This window comes from Balaenoptera musculus, chromosome 19, assembly GCF_009873245.2.
Source record: "Balaenoptera musculus isolate JJ_BM4_2016_0621 chromosome 19, mBalMus1.pri.v3, whole genome shotgun sequence".
Taxonomy (NCBI): domain Eukaryota; kingdom Metazoa; phylum Chordata; class Mammalia; order Artiodactyla; family Balaenopteridae; genus Balaenoptera; species Balaenoptera musculus.
The window spans coordinates 4345768-4368118 of record NC_045803.1 but is presented as its reverse complement, the minus strand read 5'-3'; the positions used below and the strand labels follow the sequence as shown (position 1 = coordinate 4368118).

General features: G+C 48.3%; 1 protein-coding gene across 2 annotated transcripts; it reads left to right on the top strand.

The window, feature by feature from the left end:
* Positions 1–1300: 1300 nt before the first annotated feature.
* On the top strand, positions 1301–20729 carry CACNG7 (calcium voltage-gated channel auxiliary subunit gamma 7). Of its 2 annotated transcripts, none has more exons than XM_036832679.1 (6): positions 1301–1378; positions 3616–3840; positions 4515–4601; positions 5010–5150; positions 18864–19009; positions 19362–20729. In XM_036832679.1, exons 2-6 carry the CDS (start codon positions 3645–3647, stop codon positions 19617–19619), a joined length of 828 nt encoding a protein of 275 aa, XP_036688574.1. In that variant the 5' UTR covers positions 1301–1378; positions 3616–3644; the 3' UTR covers positions 19620–20729. The 2 variants fall into 2 exon arrangements, with proteins under 2 accessions (XP_036688574.1, XP_036688573.1); XM_036832678.1 differs by having other exon boundaries at positions 18843–19009.
* Positions 20730–22351: the final 1622 nt, after the last annotated feature.

Sequence of the window (22351 nt, the reverse complement as noted above, 5' to 3'; positions counted from 1 at the left end):
TGAGGCAGAGGGCAGGCAGACGCGCCCTCCGGGCCTCTTTCCCTTGACCCACTTGCGAGCGAGGGGCGTGGAGAGGGCAGTCCAAATAGACTACACTTCCCAGCAGACACTGCGGCGGACCCTTCCCCCGAGTGCGGCCCCCGCCGCCAGGGCTGATGGGAAGTGTAGTCCCTGGACAGGGACAGGCCAATGGAATGGTGTGCCTCCGTCGGTGTATTTGGAGGGGACTGAGCTTCAAAGCTTCGCAGGCTCCCTCGGGGAACCCCGGCGTCTCTTCGTCCCTGCAGGCTCTTGGGTTTACGGGACTCTGTCCAGTTGGATGCTGGGGCTTCTCCTCTCTTTCCCAGCACCGCCGCGGTACCCCCAACCGGTGCCCGCGGCCCCCTGCCCCTGCTCCGACCCTCGGCGGGCGGCCTGCCCCTTTAAGAGTGGCCCCGCTGACATCACGGCGGGGGGGGTGGGTGCTGGCCCGGCTCCGGGCTCCGCGGTGGCTGCAGGACCCGGCTCCGCTCTGCGCCCGCCTGCTGCTCAGGGGACCCCGGCCCGGGACGCCCCCTCCAGCTTCTTCCAGCCGCCCAGACCCCAGGCTCCGCCCCACGCCTGGGCAGAGCCCCAGTCTTCATCAGGGTACCCCAGGATTGCCCCTGCCGTCTCTTCTTCTCAGGGTCTCTTCTCTCTCTCTCTCTCTCTCTCTCTCTCTTTCTCTCTCTTTCTCCCTACCTCAAGGTCTCTGGGTCTCAGCATTTCTCAGCCCAAAGGTCTTTGACGGTCTACCTGTCTCTCTCTGTCTGTGACCTCTCCACTTCCAGGACCCCAGAATCTCTGAGCCTGGAGGAAGAGGAGGGATCCTAGATCAGATCTCTGCCTCTCCATTTCTCTCTCTGTCTCTTTTAGGCCATCTCTGTGTCTCCTCCAGTCTCCAGACCTGCGAGTCTCAGAATTTCACAGCCTCGAGGTCTCGGTGTGACTCTGGATTCTCTTCTCTGTCTCTCTGCCGCTCTGTGTGCCCCTGCCCCTCTCGGGCTCTCTACCTCTGTTTCTATTCTCTCTCGCTCCCTGCCTCCCCCATTCTCCAGGCCCGTCTCCCTCCCTCCCCGCATCCTTTCCCCCCTCCTTCCCTGCCCCTCCCCTCCTCCGCGGTAGCCAATGAGCGGCCGCCGGTCCCAGCTCCCGGCGTCGTCCGCCGAGTGAGGCCGCGGGCGCGGGGGGTGGGGGGTGGGAGGCCGGGAGGGGGCCGGGACGCCGGGCTCCGGGGCGGGGGCGGGGGGCGCGGGCACCGGCGACCCCGGTGGCGGCGGCGGCGGCCGGGGGAAGCCGCGGGGCCGGTCATGCGGCTGCGGGGCCCGCGGCCCGGAGCGTCCGCCCAACCCTGAGCGAGGTGAGCGCGAGGGGAGGGTCCTGGAAGGAGGTGGGCGCGGGGGGTTCCTCTGGAGGTGGCTGGGAGCCGGGGCTTGGGGCTAAAAGGGGCCTGAGTGGCTCCGGGGGCTGAGATTCTGGCGGTCGGACGCCCGAGTTCGGGGGCAATGGGGGATGGAGGGACATTTGGGCCTAAGGAATCCGGGAGGACGGGGTCTGAGGGTCCCAGAGTGGGGCAACTATACTCTTAATGTCCGAGTCTTGGAGACCGTGGGCACCGGGGAGGGTGCAGGCCAGGTCCTTGAGGGAGGCGGTCCTGGCTGAGGGGGGAGGGCCCGGGCCCGGTTAAGGCAGGCTGTGAGTCTGAGAAGGGGTCCCCAGAAAGAGGGAGTACGTCTCCCAAGACACTGAAGGGAGGTGGAGTTTGGACTTGGGGCTTGGAGAATGGGACCCCGGGGATCCAGAAGCCTATATCCAGGAAAGGCTGGGATAAAGAAGGATAAGAAGGAGGCTCCGGGCCTGGGGGGGTGGGGGGGAGGGGGGAGGGGGTCCCAAAGGAGGAAGGGCTGGAGGCTGGAGGAGAATGAGGAGATCTGGGCGGGCCATTTAGAGTGAGGAGGAATCGAGCAAGGAAGGAGGGGACCTCCAGAGGGGAAGTGAGAAGGGTGACGTTGGCAAGGTCCCAGCTGGGAGTCCGAGGAGCCAATGGGGGGAGCTGAGGTCAGCTACCTGGGACTAAGACAGTCAGGGCGACAGAGTTTTTGATGCTGGTTTCCGAGGTGATTGGACTGGAATAGGAGCAGACAGCTGGCAGTCAAACCCTGGAGCCGTGGGACGGGGGATGGGAGGAAAAGCTGGTCGGAGCCCTGCCAGTCTCGGATTCCTGAATCCTCCAGGAGGCTGGGGGCGGGGCGGGTGGGCTGGGGGCACTAGGTGCTGCAATGGGGCGGGGGGGGGGGGCAGGCGGGATGAAGATTGTCTCAAACTCCAGGGTTCTTATTGGGGTGGTGTCAAGTTTCAAGGCTACGAGAATTCTGGTTAAGGAGAGTGGGGTCTCACGTCTTGGCTGCATTGTTGGGGGGGTGTTGATTAGGGGTCTTAACCTTCGTAGTTAAAAAGGTGATGGAGATTGTGGTATTCATGTAGGTTGAGGTCTCTGGTTGAGATAGGACGGGGATCCCAATTTGAGCCCCCCAAATCATGAGACTGTGTGGTTTAGGGAAATGTTCTTGGTAAAGGGTGAGTGTGGTGGGTAAGGGATTAAGAGCTCCCTAGTTGGAATCTCCAGATTTCTGATTGGAGTTTTGGAGGCCACAGCCTTGAACTGAGGATCTCTTTTTTGAGGGTCCAGTGTTAGGGGGATCTGGGTTCCAGGTTGGATGTTGAAGAGGGTCTGTATTTGGAAGTCCTAGTATGGGAAGTTGGAGTCCAGAGCCTCTGGTAGGGAATTTGGGGATCTGGTAATGGGGGTGGGGGGAATGGGGATCCTGGGCTTCCTGATTTGGGTTTTAGAGTTCAGAGCACTGATCCCTAGTTTGAAGGAGGGTCACTTGTTTGACTGGAGTGCTCTGATTAGGGTGCTGACATGGGGGACTCCCAGATCATGGTTTTGACATTCTGGAGTCTCTAGCCAAAATCCTGGCTCCAGGTCTCTGGGCCCCAATATTCTGGGATCCAGCAACATGGGGTGGAGTTCTAGCATTCCAGGTTCAGGGGCCTGCGGGGATTTGGTATGGGTGGAGGGGGGAATTAAGGTTCTGGAATCTTGGATCTGGGTCGTGGTCCAAGATCTCAGACTGGGATACCAAATTGAGGTCAAGACACCGTATCAGAGTTAGAAGGTCAAGGTCTTGCTTGGTATTAGAATTGGATGTTAAGGGTCAAGATATGAGTCCAAGGGTTTAAACTTCGATGGGAGGTCTGAGGTCAAGGCCAGGGTATGGGGTTAGGGTCCTTGGCTAGTGACCCACTTGGGGGATTTCTGGTTGCTATTCAGAGACAGAGTCCAAAAGAAAGGGGTCAGGGTGTCAGGTCTGGGCATGGAGTCAGGATTGGTGGCCTAGGTTAGGGTTTCTAGACAAGTTGCTGGCTCAAATCCAGGGATGGAGTCGTAGGTCAGGACACAGAGGTCAGATTTGAGAGGGTTCAGTTTGGGGATTGTTGTTTCTGGCCTGGGTCCGATGTCCCACGTGGCTGCCTGGGGTGTGGGGACTCTAGTGGTCCCGTCAGAGCCCTTCACTGCAGCTTCCCGTCCCTCAGGCCCCGCAGGGCGCCCCCTGCCGCTGAGGATGAGTCACTGCAGTAGCCGTGCCCTGACCCTGCTGAGCAGCGTGTTCGGTGCGTGTGGCCTGCTGCTGGTGGGCATCGCGGTCAGCACGGACTACTGGCTGTACATGGAAGAGGGAACGGTGTTGCCACAGAACCAGACCACGGAGGTCAAGATGGCGCTGCATGCCGGCCTGTGGCGCGTCTGCTTCTTCGCAGGTACAGCCCTCACCTGCCCACCAGTCAACTGTCCCTGCCTTGCTTGGGATCCGAGAGTCTTTATCCATAGTTCCATCCCGTGGGTGCCAGAAATCCAGAAATCAATCCTGTTTCTCTCCTGGAGAGTCAAGTTTCTACCTGGAGATTCAGTTTCTAGCCCTTTATTCCCTGGATCTAAGAACCCTAATGCTCACACAATCTCCAGGTCCCTAATCCCTGTAACCTGGAGCCCCTGGTCCCTTAGAAGCAGTAGTCTAAGTTCAGAACTTGTCTCCTGGACAGTTCCAGAGCTGAATGGGAAGAATAAAAAAAAAAAAAACTATGCCTCCCAGCTACGACAGAGACCACTCCTTCTAGGAATCCTGTCCCACCTCACCCCCCAGACCTTGCCTCTTTAGGGATCCAGGAGTCCTGGCCCATAGCCCCTCCTCACTTGGGACTCAGTCTTCCAGCCCTGTCCTCCATCCAAGGGACTCTAAGGCAGCTTGCAATAGGAGCTCTCGGACTCCTGCCCACCCCCTTCTGCGACCCCCTAAGAGTAGTACAGACCATGACCCTTGGATTAAGCCTCACATTCCCATCCTGGGGTCTCTCTGCTGTGCGTCCTGCCCCTGACTGCCTCTCCAGAGCTCAGGAGCCTCTCATCCAGCCCTGCCTTCTTATCTTCCCCTCAGGCCGGGAAAAGGGTCGCTGCGTGGCCTCAGAATACTTCCTTGAACCGGAGATCAACTTGGTGACGGAAAACACGGAGAATATTCTGAGTGAGGGGAAGCAGGGGGGTGGGGAGAGTTAAGCAACAAGGGGGCAGGGTGACAGGGCGGGTCCTGGGAGAAAGGGTAGGACCAGAGAAGGGGTGGGGTGGGAGGGAAGGAGTGGAGACTTGAAAGCAGGCAGAGTGGTTGGGTAAGGAGGAGGGGCCAGGTTGAAGGGGTGGGGCCTGGGAAGTGGGTGGAGTCAATAAGTAAGGGGTGGGGTCAAACCAAAAGAGGTGTGGCCTGTGTGAAGGGGTGGGGCCAGCAGTGGAAGTTTCAGAAAGGGAAGGAGCCACATAAAAGAGCGGGGGCGGGGCGGGGAGGTGGGGGGTGGAAGTGGAGAGGTCAGGAGAATGGGGAGGTGTCCTCCTGGAGAGTCCCCCCTCACCCCCATCTTTCTTCTTACCCCTCCCCCAGAGACAGTGCGCACAGCCACCCCCTTCCCCATGGTCAGTCTCTTCCTCGTGTTCACCGCCTTCGTCATCAGCAACATCGGTCACATCCGCCCACAGAGAACCATTCTGGCCTTCGTTTCTGGCATCTTCTTCATCCTATCGGGTAAGCCCAAGGAAAAGACTTACAGGCCGCGGGACTATTTTAGGTTCCAGGAACCTGGAGTTCGTCTTCCAATAGGAAAGCCACTTCCTTGCTGTGTAATCCTGGAGGAGTTGCAGAACCTCTCTGAGCCCCACCTTCCTTCTCTGTGAAATGGAGCTAGCCGCCAAATCACAGCGAATGCCTGTTGGGTGCTAATCAGGTGCCAGGCTCTGTTCTGATACTCACAACAACCCTGTGAGGTAAATGCTATTAATAGCCCCATTTTACAGATATGGAAACAAACACTCAGAGAAATGAAGTCATTTGCTCAGGGCCATACAACCAGTGAGAGGCAGAGATGGGATTCAAACTCACGCACTTCGCCTCCAGAGGCTGTATTTTTAACCACTGCTGATATTTTAGCAATTAACAGATTACAAGGCTCTTTATGTTCTGTGCATCATTTTACTTGAACATTTTTCAACCAGAAAAGTCGAAAGAACCCTGTGCCCACCACTTACAGTCGACCATTACCATACCACAGGACTTGCTTTATCCTGTATCTGTCCATCTGTCTCTCTACCCATCCATCAGTCTTATTATCATTTTAAAATGCATTTCCAAGTGAGTTGCAGGCATCAGTACACTTTGCCCTAAATTCTTCACCATGCGTGTCATTAGCTAGAGTTCAACGTTTGTTTATAGTTCTTGTTTCTTTTGAGATTCAGGGTTCTTTTGCATGAGTGATCTCATAACCTTCTCATAACATCTCTGCCCGGGAGTTATTATTAGCACTCATTTGTTAACATGGGGATACCGAGGACTGAAATTGTGCAGGGAGTTGCCTAAGATACCAGCGTAATGCTGGCTCCCCAGGGACCCAAGTGTCCTGAGCTCCAGAGCAGAGCTCAGTAGAGAGAGTAGAGCTGTTTCTGAAGTGTTACCCTCCTCCAAATTTCAGCTCAATCCAGTCCAATTAGGTCCAACTCAGCTCAGGTCAGCCCAGATCACCTCAGCTCTGACACACTTAACTCCATCAATCTGGCCCAACTAACCCCAATCTATTCTGACTCATTTCTTCAGTTCAATTCGAATTAATTCAACATGATTTAATTAAACTCCATTCGGGCCCTTTTAATTCAGTTGATATTTTATGAACAAACCCCGCTGTATGTCTTGTTTCCATTCTGTCTCTTTGGGCCCACATTTGGCTGCCTCTTTTGAGTTGGCTCTGCAAATAATTGAAGATAGATCTTCAAATATCCTCTCCCCCAGTCTCCTCCCTGTTCCTCACCCAGCTTTCTCCAGGCTAAACCTCCCCCGTGTTTCCAACCTAACCTGACGAGACCTTTTCCCAGGGAAACCAGGGTGCAACCTCTGTGCAAATTTGAATCACAGCATGTAGAGCCAGACACAGAGCTAAAATAAGACACGTAGAATATCTCCATCCCAGAGTGTCAGATGGAAAAATAGTGGCCTAGAGAGACAGAAAGTGGGGCAAGGGTAAGGAGCATGGGAACGTTTATTCAACCCACCTGAAACATTAGAAGGAAAATCCCGTTGTTCGTGGTTCACAGAAGTTGAAACAAAAGATGTGACATAGCTGGTAAATGGCAGCGCTGGCATTAGAACCGAGGATATTCTCGTCCCAAAAGCCATGCTCACGGACCTGATTTGCATCAGGACCAGTGCATCAGGACCTGACTTCCCAAGGTCAAGCTGAGGATCAATGGTGCCTTCAGGGCTGGAAGTCAGGCCTCTGATGTAATAATAGAGTAATGGGGGGGATTGAACCTTCACTTCATGAACTTCATTTCACAGACTATGACCTATGCACCCCACCCAAAGTATCCAGTTGTGTGCTTTAAAGGTTGTAGGGTGCAGTGGCTGAAGGCACGTGCTCCTGTGAACCTAGAAAGACCTGGGTTAAAATCCTACCACTTACTCAGTGTGTGAGTTACAGCCTTCCTTTCTGGAGCTGTTGAGAGGACCAGTCTTGTTCAGGGGTCAGCAAACTTTTTGCTTAGGGCCAAATAGTAAATATTTCAGGCTTTGTGAGTCATAGGGTTGGAGTGCCAAAGCAACCAGAGGGGAAGCAGTGGGCCTGGCTGTGTTCCAATCATCCTATTTATGGACCCTGAAATTTGAATTCAGTGTAATTTTTATGGGTTATGAAATATTATTCTTCTTTTGTTTTTTTCCCCCACCATTAAAAAAGTGTAAAAACCACACTTAGCTCGCAAACCATACAAAGACAGGCAGCAAGACAAATAGTAGTTTTCTGACCCCTGGTCTAGATCACGGATGTGAAGGGCCAACCCAGTGCCTGGTCTATAGCAGTAAGTATTCAACACGTGGTAATTTTAAATAAATACGTACACACATACATTCATAAATAGCAGTAGTAGCAACAACAACAGTTATAATAAACACTTTATTGAGTGCCATGGTTTGGGGAAGTTCTAAGTGCTTTGTGCAAATTAAGTTATTTCTTTTTCTTCCCCTCATAAGGCAGATGCTATTATTATTCCCATTTTCCACTTGAGGAAACAGAAGCACTCAGAAGTTAAGTTGCTCCATAGTGGAAGCAGGATTCCAACCCAGACTTTCACCCTGGCGCTCTGCTGCCCCACCACAGTTAAAAATCGTAAAGACAAAGGAGATTAAAAGGAAAGGGGGACTTCCCTGGTGGTCAGTGGTTAAGACTCTGCACTTCCGCTGCAAGGGGCACGGGTTCGATCCCTGGTCTAGGAAGCAAGATCCTGCATGCTGCGTGATGGGGCCAAAAAAAAAAGGGGGGAAATAATGGAAATAGTACCAACAATATCTTAGATCTTGGAATGGAATGCTCTAGTCCAACCACCTCATGCTCCCAATGAGGAAACTGAGACTTAGAAAGAGACAGGAGTTGCCCGAGGTCGGGTAAATGGTGAAGTTGGCATTCAATTTTGGAGAAAGTGGTGAGAGGGCTGGGGCAGGAAAGGGATAGGGTCACACCTGGACGTTAGAGATCCCTCAGGGACTTGCACTAGAAGGAAAGAGACTGGAAATGGGCAAACAGAGGAGGACGTTTATGCAGTGGTCCAGGCAATAGCAGATAAGGTTTGAGCTGGGAGGGGGTGTGGAAGGATAAAGGTGACCGGATGGCTTTGAGAGAGAAGGATATTGACAGAAGAATCAATAGAACCAGATGACTGACTGGATGTGGTTGGTGAGAGAAGGGGAGGAGGCTGGAGTGACATTGATTTTCTTTTTCCAGGTCATAAGAGGCATGCTTCCCATGCACGGCTCATATTAACCCCTGACCTTCAATCATGCTCTATGCATCTGCTCATTCATTCATTCACTCATCAAACATTTACAGAGACATCTTACATGCCACGCCCTGTGCTGGGCGCTGGTGACATACTGAATCTTTTTTTTTTTTTATTGTGGTGAAAGTCACATAATATAAAACATACTATTTTAACCATATTTAATTGTACAGTTCAGTGGCACTAAGTACATTCACATTGTTGTGCAGCTCTCACCACCATCCATCTCCCAAATTTTTCACCTTCCTAAACTGAAACTCTGTCCCCATTAAACAATAACTCTCTATTCCCCCTCCCCAACCCCTGCCTGGCCCCTGGCATCAACCAGTGTACTTTCTGACTCTATGAATTTGACTATTCTAGGTACCTCGTATAAGTGGAATCAAACAGTATTTGTCTGCACCTAATGTATATTGGAATGCATGGCAGTCTACAGGCAGTCACAAAACAGCTCCCAGCTACGTGTGCATCAGTGCTTGTCACACAACACTTAAATCCCTTTAATGGATTTCCATTGCGCTTAGAATACATCCCAACTCCTCGTGCTGGCTTACAAGGTCTTCCATGATTTGGCTACTGTTCAGACCTCTGGCCTCATTACCTAACTCACTAACACTCTCTCCATTACTTGTAACTTCAGCTGCACTGGCCTCAGTCTATTCCTCAAAAATGATCATCTCAACCTCACTTTTACACTCATGAGCCCTCCATGTTTGGAAGTCTCTTCCCCCTAATTCTCAAAGACTCCAACTTTCCCTCTTCAGAGTTTCTTTCTCTGACAATGGTACCCCATGTTGCTTTGCCCCCACTATACTATCCATCACATTCCCTATTTTATATTTGTTTCATAGCACTTATTGTTATTGTCGTCTTATTCATTTTCTGTCTCCTTCTACTGGAATGTAATCTCCAGAAGGCAGGGACATGCTCTTGCTTGTATCTTCAGAGCCTAGATGAGTTGCTGGCACAAAGTCCACAATGAAATATTTGTAGAAGGGATGCATGGTAAAGACAGCTCAGGGCATTCTGGGAAAAGTGCAGATGCATTAAGCTGACACAATAAGGTGGTGGGAAGGGTGGGAACGACCACAACTTCAAGAGCAGGTGACATCTAAATTGATGATGCAGAAAGGGCGAGAGGAAGTTTTTCAAGTGAAGAGAGAAAAGTGCCTTGTACAGAGATGGAATTCACAGCATGTGTTAAGACCCTAGAAAGCAGCTAAGACAGAGGTAGCCAGCTGTGTAGCTCTCCGTGGTCCTGAAACTCTTTGTTCTAAAGCCAGGTTGTTCCTATTCAGCTTGGAATGTAGGTGATTCTTGCCTACTGTGCTCTAAGTATTCTGAAGCAGATGTAGTGGAGGGGGGAGGGAGAGAGTTGGATTACAGAGCAGGGAAGGGGGAAGGGAGAGAGAAAAAGAGAGAAGGAGAAAAAAGGGAAAAGAACGTTATTTTTTAGAGAACCAGAGCCACTGTAAAATGACCAGGAAGGAGAAAGAATGACAAGAATAACTTACCTTTTGACATTGTTTTTAGATAACTTTCAATTACTAAAAACAACAACAAGGGTGAAAAACAACAACAAAAAACTCTTTTTCTTTGGAAATATTTGTTTCCTTCTCATCAACCCTGCTCCTGACTCTGTATGGAGAATGTTTGTTATTTACAACTGAAATGTGAAACATGGGACTTGAGGTGAGGCAGGAGTGGTTAGCAGGTATGGGTTTTAGAAAGAACCAGTATCTAAAACAGGGGGATACAGATTTGTAGGCAGTGGGACAGGCTTAGGGAATAAGCCTTAGCTGGACTTGGGGATGCAAAAATGGGTTTAGATTTTGAGAGATTCAGGAAGTAAAATAGACATAACTTGATGATGGACCATCCTTCTTGGATGGGGGACTGGGAATCAAGAGGATTCCCCTGCATTTGACTAGGGTACTCTAGCCAGTGTGGTTTCTGGACTTATTTAGGTATTGTTTCTTTCTTTCTTTGTTTTTAAAGGATCTTTAGGTATTGTTTCTTTCCTTTTTTTTTTTTTTTCTTTTTTTTAAGGATCTCATTTAGAGTCACACATTGCCTTTATTTTATTTTATTTTATTTATTTTTGGCCATGCCGCATGGCTTGTGGGCTCTTAATTCCCCGACTAGGGATTGAGCCTGGGCCCCTGGCAGTGAAAGCACCTGGTCCTAACCATTGGACCGCTAGGGAATTCCTTAGGTATTCTTTTCCTATAAACCTGTTCATCTTTCAAGACCTATAGCAGATGCCTTCACCATGTAACACTTCATGGGCCCCCTCTTCTTGAACATGAAAATTATGCAATACCAGAAGTTGAAAGTGCTATGGAAGTTCAGCAAAGGCTAATTCTTAAAGGAGACAGAGGAATGGGGATTTAGAGTGGATTTAAAAGGGAAAAGCGGCTAATGAGCTAGAAGTTCCAGTTGCATGGCAAGTATATTCATCCATTCAACTAGTATTATGTGCTGGATCTTGCACCAGATGCTAGGAATGCAGTAGGAAACAAGGTAGACTAGTTTCAAACATCCTCGAGGAAGTGGAGGAGATTCATGACTAAAAAACTACAAATAGATAGAAAATATAATGTTAGGTAGTGATAAGTGCAACAAAGATAAATAAAACAGTTAAGGGGGGGCTTCCCTGGTGGCACAGTGGTTGAGGGTCTGCCTGCCAGTGCAGGGGACACGGGTTCGAGCCCTGGTCTGGGAGGATCCCACATGCTGCGGAGCAACTGGGCCCGTGAGCCACAATTACTGAGCCTGCGCGTCTGGAGCCTGTGCCCCACAACAAGAGAGGCCGCGACAGTGAAGGCCCGCGCACCGCGATGAGGAGTGGCCCCCGCTCGCCGCAGCTGGAGAGGGCCCTCGCACAGAAACGAAGGCCCAATGCAGCCAAAAATAAAATAATTAATTAATTAATTAATTAATTAAAAGAAAAAAAAAATTAAAAAAAAAACAGTTAAGGGGAAGGAGATTGATGGGAACGTCATTATTTAATCTTACCTCAATCACTCCAAATTTTTAATGAAAACTTTGAAATCTATAGAATAGTACGGTGAACACTGGTACTTCTTCCACCTAGATCCACATAGGTACTTGCATTTTGCTAAAGTTTTGCCATATTCTGTCTCTCTCTTTACACACAGTTTGGTTTTTGTTTGTTTGTTTCTGGCTTTACCGTTTGAAAGTAAGTTGCAGGCATCATGATTGTTCACCTCTAAACATTTTAATATGCATCTCTTAAGAGTAATGACATTTTCTACATAACTACAATACCATTATCAAGTCTAGGAATTTTACAATAATTCCATAATATAATTCATTACATTTTCAAACTGTCCCAGTTGTTCTAAGAATGCCTTTTATAGCTTTTCCCCCAGAACCAGGATTCAGTCTGTTTATGCATAGCATTTAGTTAATTCTCTTTTAGTCTAGAATAGTTCCCATACTACATTTTTTTACAACACTGACTTTTAAAATATATTTCATTATAAAAATATACAAAGGATAGTATAATTTGCCATGTACCCTTCACTCAGTTTCAACAATTATCAACATATGGTGAATCTTTTTTTAGTCATACTGCCATACCTCCCTTCTGTACTTCACTACATGATTTTAAAGTCGGTCTCAAACATTAAATCGTTTTATCCACAAATATTTCAGTATATCTCTGAGAAATTAGTACTTTGTTATTTAACTAGCCACAGTGCCACTGTCATGCCCAAACAATTAAGAACAGCTGCTTAATATAAATTAATATCTAGTTAGTGTTCGACTTCCCCACTTGCCTCATAAATGCCTTTTTTTTTACCATTAGTTTCTTGCAGACCAGGATCCAAATTCCACTTGTGCATTTAGTTGATAGATCTCTGAAGCCTCTTTTAATCTATAACAGTCCTTCTCCTTCTATTTTTTTCCTTGCCATTTATTTGTTGAAGAAATGTAGTCATTTGTCTCATAGAATTCCCACACTCTAGATCTTTCTAATTGTGTTTTTGTGATTTAATATGCTCATCCATCCTGTGTTTTCCTGTAAAACTGTAGATCAGATCCAGGTTTGATTTTTTTTGGGGGGCGGAGGTGATAAAATACTTCATAGATAGGTGGTGCTATTATGTCCTACTGTATTGCATCAGGAGACCTAATGCTATCTGGTTGTGTCTCTTTTTGAGATGTTAAGATCAGTCACTTGCTTAAGTATTACAGCTTGGCTCATACCATTGTCATTTTGAAATCTGCAGGACAGGGTGTCTTGTAGAACACCCCACATCCCACATTTATTTGATTGTTTCCTTGTGGCATCATTTGATTTGTTCCTCTTTCTTTGTATTTTCTGTAGCCTGGAAGTTATGTCCAGGGTAGAGACTTGATTAGATTCTGGTTAAATATGTTTGGCAAGATTTAGAGGTGGTGCCATGTTCTTTATAGCCCATCACTTCAGGTAGCAAATAATGTCAAGTTGTTCCTACCAGGAGTGGAACAAAGTTTGAACCCTTGGTAAAGGGGGTGATCATTAGAGCTCTCCATTGAAAAGGTACATTTTTCTCTTTACAATGAATAAGTCATTTGCAGGGTAACATTTTTGTACCTTGGGGGAAAAGTCCTGTTTGGGGATGTCCATTTTATTCAAAATGTGTTGCTTTGGAAAAATTTTAAACATACAGAAAAGTTGCAAGAATTATACAAGGAACTCTCATATATTCTTCACTGGGACCAATTTATAACATTTTCCACATTTGTATTTCTGTGTATCTTATGTGTATATATCTATATATGTATATATTATATAATTTATATTATATTATATTATATATCACCACCTGAACATAAATTGCAAACACTTCACTCTTAAATACGTCAGCAATTATGTCCTAAGCACAAGTGCATTTTCTTTCCTAACCACAGTACAATCATCAAATTCAGGAAGTTTAACACTTATACAGTATTACAGCTGATACGCAGTTCATATTCAGATCTCACCAATTGTCTCCACACTGCCTTTTATAGTCAGTTTTTCCCCTGATTCAGGATCCAGTTTTGTATTTCCTTGCTGTGTCTCTTTCGCCTCCTTTCATCTTTTATATAGTTCCTGTACCTTTAAAAAAAAATCTTTCATGTTGATGTTTTTTTGAAGAATGTAGCCAGTGTTTTGTAGAACACCCCACAGTTTCCACAGGAGTGGATCCACAAATTACCAGCAGGGACACTACATAAACGAAGTAGTGTCACGATCACATCAGGAGGTCGGGGTGTCCATTTGCCCCATTATTGGTGATGTTAGCTTTGGTTTCTTGGTTCAGATGGTATCTGTCAGGTTCCTTTATGATAAAGGAAGTTTTCAAAAATCTCTTTGTAATTAATAGATATTCCATGGGGAGGTTCTGTCATACAGTGATTTAATGTCCGCTGTCGACGACGCTTGCCTAGATCCTAATATTACTACAAGGGTTGCAAAATGGTGTTTTCTTAACTCTGTTGTTCTGTCTACATGGATGTCACCGAAAAGAAAATTTTTTTTTTTTTTTTTGGCCACGTGGCTTGTGGGATTCTAGCTCCCGGACCAGGGATTGAACCCGGCCCCTCAGCAGTGAAAGTGTGGAGTCTTAACCACTGGACTGCCAAGGAGTTCCCAAATTTTCTCTTTTCTTTTATTATTTATCTCCTTAAAGAATATGTCAGTATGGATTCACATTTTTAAAAAATTCAGTGTATTGTATGACATTACTTTTAGTATTCATTTTGATGTTCAGATTGTCCCCAGTTGGGCTATCAGGAACCTCCTTCAGATGAGTTCCTGTGTCCTGTTTTGACATGTCTCCAACATTTTTTTTTTGAGTACGTCCTTATTTTGTGGTACCAGTACACTTTTACTGCCCCTGCCTCAGGCTTCAAATGAGCTGTTTCTTCCTAGCTCCTGATGTAGTGGGGGTGACAGTAGAGACCAAAATCTGGGTGCTAGGTGTGCTCATTGCTGCTGGGGTGTCACTGCTCCCAGGATATTTTAGGATACGAGCTGGGAAATTACATATATTTGTAAAACAGGAGTTTGTACTGACACCACAAGGGTCTTTCTTGACTTACCCCGTTCTGATTTGTATCTTCCTTCTTTCAGAATGAGATCTCCACCTCCCCAAAACATCAGTATATTTCCACATTTGCTCAGCCCTACGATTCACACAGAATAACTTAAGTACTGCTACCCCTACACCACTCCCAATAAAAATCTACTAAATACGGTTCAAGATTTCTTCACAGACCTTTCTGTCTTTAAACTGAGATATATATTCAAAGTACTTTGCCCAAAAGTTACTTGGATTACTACTTTCCCCCCTCCTGTGGTTGTGTTATTCATCTGATATAAATTCGCTTTATTTATTTATTTATTTATTTATTAAAATTTATTTATTTATTTATTTTTGGCTGCGTTGGGTCTTCGTTGCTGCACGCAGGCTTTCTCTAGTTGCAGTGAGTGGGGGCTACTCTTCGTTGCGGTGCGTGGGCTTCTCATTGCAGTGGCTTCTCTTGTTGCAGAGCACGGGCTCTAGGCGTGCGGGCTTCAGTAGTTGTGGCTCACGGGCTCTAGAGCGCAGGCTCAGTAGTTGTCCTGCACGGGCTTAGTTGCTACGCGGCATGTGGGATCTTCCCGGACCAGGGCTCTAACCCATGTCCCCTGCATTGGCAGGCGGATTCTTAACCACTGCGCCACCAGGGAAGCCCAGCTTCATTTATTTTTGTTTGTATTCAATTTTAGTTGTTTTCCCCATTTTTTTTTTAAATGAATTTATTTATTTAATTCTTGGCTGCGTTGGGTCTTCGTTGCTGCGCATGGGCTTTCTCTAGTTGCAGCGAGTGGGGGCTACTCTTTGTTGCGATGCACAAGCTTCTCATTGTGGTGGCTTCTCCTGTTGCGGAGCACGGGCTCTAGGCGTGCGGGCTTCAGTAGTTGTGGCTCACGGGCTCTAGGCACGCGGGCTCAGTATTTGTGTCGCACGGGCTTAGTTGCTCTGCGGCATGTGGGATCTTCCCGGACCAGGGCTCGAACCTGTGTCCCCTGCATTGGCAGGCAGATTCTTAACCACTGCACCACCAGGGAAGCCCCAGATCCTTGTTGATTTTATCTTTTGAATATATAAAATATTAGCATAGTTCCAAAGGTCAAAATTATGCAAAAATATATACTCAGAGGAGTGCCACTTCCTTCCCATCTCTTCTTTCTGTTCTCAACAGAAGTAATCAACTTCATGTTTGTTTCCCCTCCTATGTCTCTTTTTGTAAAAATAAGCAGATGCATATATGTATTTTATGTACCTTTTTTAGGCTGAAAAGCTAGCATCCTGTATACTCTTTTTAAAAAATTAGTGATATGGTCTGGAACTATCACTGAACTCCACATCTGTTCCTAGAGATCTTCCTCATTGTCCTTTCATAGTGGCACAGTACTCTGTTATGTGATGTTTTATAGTTTATTCCATTAATCCTCTATTTAAGGGCATCTAGGTCATTTTTAATATTTTGCAATTATGAATAATGCTGCAGTGAATTAACTTGTACATATGTGCTTTCATATTGTTGGACAGGTATCTTCAGGGTCAATTTCTAGACGTGGGATTGCTGGGTTGAAGGATAAATATATGTGTGGTATTGTTAGACATGGCCAAACTCCCCTCCATAGAGGTTGCACCATTCATTTTGCATCCCCACCAGCAATATATAAGAGCTTCCATTTCCCTGCCTCACAAAGAGTATGTTGTGAAGCTTTTTAACTTTCGACGATCTGATGGATGAGAAATGCTATGTCCTCATCGTTTTCACCTGCATTTCTCTAATTCTGAGTGAAGGGGCAATTTTTTAAAACAAGGAGATCATAGACGTCCTTTCTAAAGAGGTGACAAGGAATAAGAGATCTAAATGAAGTGACAGATACCAGGGGTTAGGATGCCGTGCTTCCACTGCAGGGGGCGCAAGTTCTATCCCTAGTCGGGGAACTAAGATCCCACATGCCACGCGGCCAAAATAATAATAATAATAATAATAATAATAATAATAAAATAATAATAATAAATGAAGTGACAGAGAGAGACATGTGGAAATCTGGGGGAAGAGCATTCCAGTTCAAGGGAACAGGGAGAGCAAAGGCCCTGAGGCAGAAATGAGCTTGTGTTCAAGCAAGAGTGCCATCTAAGTAGCAGGTGCAAGGAGAAATGGCTGGAGATGAGTTTGGCAGGTGACTTTGCAGGCATTGCAGGCCAGGGGTCAGGAACATGTTTCTGTAAAATGCCAGATAACAAATATTTTCAGCTTTACAGGCCATACGGTCTGCCGCAACTACTCAGTTTTGCCGGTACAGCCATAGGCTAAATGTAAACAAACGGGTGTGTCTGTGTCCCAACAAAAGTTTATTTATGGACCCTGAAATTATAAATTCATATGCTTTTTAAATTGAGATATTATAGTTCACATAACATAAAGTTCATATATTCAGCAGTTTTAGTATATTCACAAGGTTGTGCAACCATCTCCATTACCTAATTTTACCACATTTTCATCACCCCAAAAAGAAACCTCACTCCCTTTAACAGCTAATCATAATCCCCCCTCCACCCCACTCCCCGGCAACCACTCACTAATCCACTTTCTATCTCTATGGATTTGCCTATTTTGGACATTTCATATAAATGGAACCATACAATATGTGGTCTTATGCATCTAGCTTCTTTCACTTAGCACATTTTTCTAGGTTCATCCATGTGGTAGTATAAATGCGTACTTCATTCCTTTCTTTGGCTGAATAGTATTCCTTTATATGGCTATACCACATTTTGTTTATCCATTCAGTTGATAGACATTTGGGTTGTTTCCACTTTTTGGCTATTATGAATAATGCTGCTGCAAACATTCATGCACAAGTTTTTGTGTGAGCATATGTTTCCAGTTCCCTTGGGTAAATACCTAGGAGTGGAATCGCTGGGTCATATGGTAATTCTATCTTTAACACTTTGAGGAACTGCCAAATGAAATTCATATACTTTTTACGTGCCACAAAATAGTCTTCTTTTGATTTTTTCAACCATTTAATTATATAAAAGCCATTCTTAGCTAGTAGGCCATACAAACACAGGAGGTGGGCTGGATTTAGCCCTGGGCAGTCATTGTTTGCTAACCTCTTTTGTAGGCAGTGGAAGGAATTTAGATTCATTCTGGGTGCGATGGGCACACAGGTGTTTATTTGTAGGATTCTAGGGGAAGATGCTGATGAGGATTACTTGGATTAATTGGGGGGAGGGATTTTATAGCCTCTTTAAGCCACCCTATGTATGGCTATCGTTCTGCATGGCTACTGTTTAAAAGAAAGTTCATCTTGAAGAAGTGATAGTTGCCTCTTAAAATTTTTCAAATCAGACCTCTCCTCTCCACCTTCTCCATGTGCCTCTGTTTCCTCAGCTGTAAATGGAGATAAAAATGGTACCAATTTGAAAGTGTTGTGAGGTTTGAATGAGTTAGTGCATATATAACACTGAGAATGGTGCCTAGCTCAGAGCAAGACCTTTATAAGCAGTTGCTATTATTATTATTGCTATTGATGTTGTTGTTGTTGCTATTTTGATCTATACAGCTTCCTCCTCCCCCTGGAATATCACAATATCCAGTTTCTCCCTTCCAGTCTCTTCCCAGAACCAATCAGCCCCAAAAGGATCTTCTAACACTTCGATCTGGCCTTGTCCTTCCTCTGCTTCAGACCATCCATGGCTCCCTAGCGCCCTTGGCATTGATGCCAAGCTCCTCAGCCTGGCATTCGAGCCTCATCATGGCAATGCCCCTGCCCCCTTCTCTGGCCTCATTTCTTGTGGCTGTGGTCCATGTTTTAGCTACATGGATGGATCAGTTCATTGTTCCCCCTCCAACTCTTTGTCCATGCTGTTCCCTCTGCCCTGGCTGGAGTGGTATAATGGTAAACCCTAATTCTTCCCTGGGCCTCATCCTTTAGGACTTGGACAAAGTCATGCTTCCAGGAAGCTTTCCTTGACTCCCTCCACCCTTGCCCCAGGTGGGTTTGGTGCCTCTTCCGGACCCACAGAGCTCTGTGCTACTGTTTTCTTTACAGTACATGTCACCATGGATGTGACTGTTGATCAGTGTTCATGTTTGCCTGCCCCAATTGCACTGTGAGCTCCTGGATGGCAGATGAGGGATGGGGGTGGGAGGGGGGAGGAGGCTTTTGATTTATCTCTGGGCTCCCTGCACCCAGCCGAGGCCCAGCACACAAGGAACTTCAAAGGATGGAATTTAGTCCAGGGTAGAGCAGGGGGGAGGGGGGAGAGGATGGCAGTGAGATGCAGGGGGCCTGGGGCTGGGGAAAGGGGTCCACTGCTAATGGACCAAGGGCACCCCTCTGCTCCCCCAGGCCTCTCCTTGGTGGTGGGCTTGGTTCTTTACATTTCCAGCATCAACGACGAGGTCATGAACAGGCCCAGCAGCTCCGAGCAGTATTTCCACTATCGCTACGGGTGGTCTTTTGCCTTCGCAGCTTCCTCCTTCCTACTCAAAGAGGTGATGTCTGTGGGGCCCAGACTCTAGAGTTTTGAATGGAGGGGGGTTGGGGGGGACGGCATGATTCCTGGGCAGGAGGAAGAGGAGGCTGTGGGTGTAGACTCTGAATTAAAAGGAGGTGGTGGCTGAGGTCCTCACCCCTGGGTCCTGGAGGCGGAGGGTCTGGGAGCTCCAACTCCTGGGATCCTGGGGAGGAGGAGATTGGGGCTCTAATTCCTGGGTTCTGGGAAAGGAGGAAGCTGGAGGCCTGGAATCTTGGGTCCTGGGAGAGGAGGGAGTGGGGGGTATTGAGTTTTGGGGTCAGAGGGAGCCCGGGGCCAGCCTCTGCGACTCTGACCCTACCTTGCCACAGGGAGCTGGCGTGATGTCCGTGTACCTGTTCACCAAGCGCTACGCGGAGGAGGAGATGTACCGTCCGCACCCGGCCTTCTACCGCCCGCGTCTCAGCGACTGCTCCGACTACTCGGGCCAGTTTCTGCAGCCCGAGGCGTGGCGCCGCGGCCGCAGCCCCTCCGACATCTCTAGCGACGTATCCATCCAGATGACGCAGAACTACCCTCCAGCCATCAAGTACCCGGACCACCTGCACATCTCCACCTCGCCCTGCTGAGGCCCCGCCCCCGGGGAGCCCCTCTTCCTCCTCTTCCTCCTCCTCCTCTTCCTCCTACTCTTCACGGGTCTCCCCACAACGCAGCTCCCCCTCAAGTCCTCGGGACTCCTCGTCCCAACCCGGAGGACGCTGCGCACGCGTTAGCCCCGCCCTCTTCCCAGTGGCCCCGCCCCGTCGCCATAACCCCGCCCTCTTTCCTGACCGCTCCACTTCATTGGTCCCTTCCACTTCCAGATGACGCCTCCTTCTAGATGACCCGCCCCCTTTCCTTAGGCCACTCCCCTCCAGGCCTAGTACCGCCTCCCAGGTTCCTCCGCTCCTCAGGCCGAGCGGCCGAGCGCGCCCACCTCCGCGAACGATCCCCCAGCCTTCCGCCTCGCTGCAGAGGCTCTGGGCAGGAGAGTAGGTTCCAGCTGCCGCCAGAAATGCCAAGCATCCTCTTCTGCTCTCTGCCCCGACTTCTCTCTTTCCCGGCCCAATCTCACCTCCGGACTTTAGTGGTCCTCGGGTGTAGTGCGGCCGGGGTGGGGCTGGAGGCCGCAGGTATGGTGTCCCCTCCCCCACTCCCCCACCCACGGGAGACCCCATTCTTTCTCACCTGCTGGACGCTTCTCGCTCGGCCTTCTGAAGGTTACCTGCCTTTTCGAGGGCTCTCTCTAACGGCTTTTCTTGCTCTCTCAGCTGACCTTGGCTTCTTTTCCTTCCTCTGTCTCCCGGCCTCCTCTTCACCCGCTCATCCAAAGGCCGTCGGTGCATCCAGCCCCACATACCACGCGACAAGAATGGAGACCCTAGGGTGGAGGGAATTCCTCCACGCCGTTTCCACGCCTGTGCCCGCCTCTTCCCCCTCGAGGCCCCGTCGGGGGAGGGAGAGGCAGTAGCGGGGGTCGACACCCCCCAAACCTCGAAGTCTTCCATTTTCTGGCCCTCCCCCTCATTGAAGTCCCCCTTCCCATCTCAGACCCCCAACTCTGGCCTCTTTCAAGGGTCCGTCCGCCCCCTTGGACAGATGGGGGTCACCAGAAACTCACCCACCCCCTTATTAGGGGAGGAGGGGCGAGGTAGCACAGTGTTGTACACGGAACTAGAAAGGCCCCCTGGGTGGGGGGAGGGGGGCAGGGGAGGGACGGGGGCTTTTAGTTTGCATCTTAGGTGGGAGGGGGGAGGGGGGACCGCAGCAGTTAACCTGTCTTTACGCAGCGATTTTTAACGAGGCTGGGGGGAGGGGGACTTTGGGGGTGGGGAAGGGGTGGGGTGGGGGGCCTGGCTCTGTTATTTACCGTGTATCATATGTAAATACCGACAGAAACTTCAATAAACTTTATTTCAAACACGTCTCTGCCTGCCCAGGGGGAGGGCATTGGATACAGAGGACGGGTCCAGGTCTCCACCCTGGCGGGGTGGGGGAGAGGCGGTGGCTAGAGTTGTACAAAATAAGGTTAGATGGTTGTTTGTTAAATTGCTTAATCATTGTAATTAACAGCCTCACTTTATAATTCAGTCCATGTAAAGCGTGTCGGACAGCAAATGACACAGGTCCGGATCAATAAAAATTAACTCTCGGTATCACAATGACCACTTAGAGAACAGTTACTATTACTCACCTTCCTTGCTTCATTTATTTATTTAAAAAAAATTTTTTTTTCTTGGCTACGCTGCGCAGGCATGCAGGATCTTAGTTCCCCAACTAGGGATCGAACCTGTGCCCCCTGAAGTGGAAAGGGGGAGTCCTAACCACCGGACCGCCAGGGAAGTACCTGCTTCATTTAATTTTCTCCCCAAGCCTGCATGTTGAGTTTATTGGACTCATTTTGCAGCTAGGTCCATAGAGGTGAGATGACTCACCCAGGGTCACACAGGTGGAACTTGGCAGAGCTGTGAGTTGGGACTAGGTTCAGCTGGTTCCAAAACTTGAGCTTCCTCCCTTTTGTACCAGGGAGCAGTGGCTTCTCCTAATGCCTGGTCACTCTGTGAAAAGATAACGGCTACTATTTATTGCACCTACTATGAGCCACACACTTTCCTCCCATCCATGATCTCAGGAGATGTTCCCAGCAGCCCTGCAGGTAGGAATTATCACACACACTGAGCCAGTGCGTGCACACACACGTTTTACAGGTGAGGGATGGAGGCTCAAAGTGGTCTCTGAGATCTGTGATCTCACCTACTACACTGAGGGATTGAAAATGGCCTGAACGTTTGATAAGCTTATTTTTTTTTAATTTATTACGTTTTATTTTATTTTATTTATTGATTTTTTATTGCGTCGGGTCTTAGTCGCAGCAGGCGGGATCTTCATTGAGGCATGCGGTATATTTCCTTGCGGCGAGAGGGCTTCTCTCTAGTTGCGGTGGTGGGTTTTCTCTCTCTAGTTGTGGCGTGCGGGCTCCCGAGCACATGGGCTCTGTAGTTTGCGGCAGGCGGGCTTTCTAGTTGAGGTGCTCGAGCTCAGTAGTTGTGGCGCGCGGGCTTAGTTGCCCGGTGACATGTGAGATTTTAGTTCCCTGACCAAGGATCGAACCCGCCTCCCCTTCATTGGAAGGCAGATCCTTTACCGCTGGACCAGCAGGGAAGTCCCAGGTAAGCTTATTCTTGAACTATGTTAAAAAGGAAACACAGTGCTAGCCCTTGGGTTCTTCACCTCTTCTAGATTTAGTCTCTTGGGGGCAATCAGAACAACTTCTGCAACCACTACCGTAATGGCCACAGACACATTGATCAAGCTGTTGTTA